The sequence below is a fragment of the Anarrhichthys ocellatus genome, unplaced genomic scaffold (genome assembly GCF_004355925.1).
Source record: "Anarrhichthys ocellatus isolate YVR2014 unplaced genomic scaffold, GSC_Weel_1.0 scaffold10422, whole genome shotgun sequence".
Classification (NCBI taxonomy): Eukaryota; Metazoa; Chordata; class Actinopteri; order Perciformes; family Anarhichadidae; genus Anarrhichthys; species Anarrhichthys ocellatus.
The window spans coordinates 1-1,086 of NW_022290396.1; the positions used below are offsets into that span (position 1 = coordinate 1).

The following is a 1,086-nucleotide window of genomic DNA, read 5'->3' on the forward strand; positions in this document are numbered from 1 at the left end:
TATATATATATATATATATATATATATATATATATGAGAATGTCGGTATGTTAACCTGTATTCACAGAACCGGTTGCAAAGCATTATGGGAGTAGCGATGCCTCTGTTTCATGCCAGAGGAGTTTTCCAGTACAGCTTTGGACTGATGCCATACAGGAAGCCCATCCACACCGTCGGTATGACCTCACTGATGTATTAATATAGTTATTACAATATAATATAATACAATATCATATACATAAATAGTCTCACATTAAAGTCTCAGGATTTGTTGTGTGTTATTGTTGTATTTGTTGTGTGTTATTATTGTGTGTTGTTGTTGTATTTGTTGTTGTTGTTGTTGATCCTTCATGTCACTAACACCCTCATTGTGTTCAGTGGGAAAGCCGATCCCAGTGGTCCAGACTCCGAGTCCCAGCTGTGAGGACATCGAGTGTCTTCATCAACGTTACCTTCAGAATCTGACAGAACTGTTTGAACAACACAAACACAACTATGGTCTAGAGGAACAACAACATCTGACCTTCATCTGACCTTCATATGACCTTTATATAAATGTTGGGAAGCGTCTGCAGGAAACCATCTGAACCCAGATCTGTAGAGCTGTGAGGCAACAACAACAACAGCTTTGTGTTTTTACACTTTCATGAAAACAATGTTCACAAAGTGTTTTACATTCACAATAAATAAACAACACAAATCTAAACTTTGTTAGTGTTTTTACAAGAGATTTAAAAGATGGCACTGATTTGGCTACAATAACAAGACAACAATAACAAGACAAGACAACAATAAAAAACACAATATACCAATAACACAACAATAGAAACAACAAAATAACACAACAGTAACAACACAATAATAACAACACAATAAAAACAATAACAACACAACTAACAAAAATGATGTCAATGAAATATGTATTTCACAATTGGAATTGTAGGAGGGACAGCGCCCTGAATGGATACTTACTGCTGGTGGTGGAGGTGAAGGAGGAGATGATGGAGGTAGAGGTGGTGAAGGAGGTAGAGGTGGTGGAGGTGATGGAGGAGGTAGAGGTGGTGAAGGAGGTAGAGGTGGTGGAGG

The 1,086-nt window shown here is 37.6% G+C and overlaps 1 protein-coding gene across 1 annotated transcript; it reads left to right on the plus strand.

Moving 5' to 3' along the window:
* The first annotated feature begins 60 nt into the window (after nt 1-60).
* Nucleotides 61-820, plus strand: LOC116380986 (2-acylglycerol O-acyltransferase 1-like). The gene is made up of 2 exons (XM_031842784.1): nt 61-176; nt 379-820. The coding sequence occupies exons 1-2, from the start codon at nt 86-88 to the stop codon at nt 531-533; spliced, it is 246 nt and encodes an 81-aa protein (XP_031698644.1). The 5' UTR covers nt 61-85; the 3' UTR covers nt 534-820.
* Nucleotides 821-1,086: the final 266 nt, after the last annotated feature.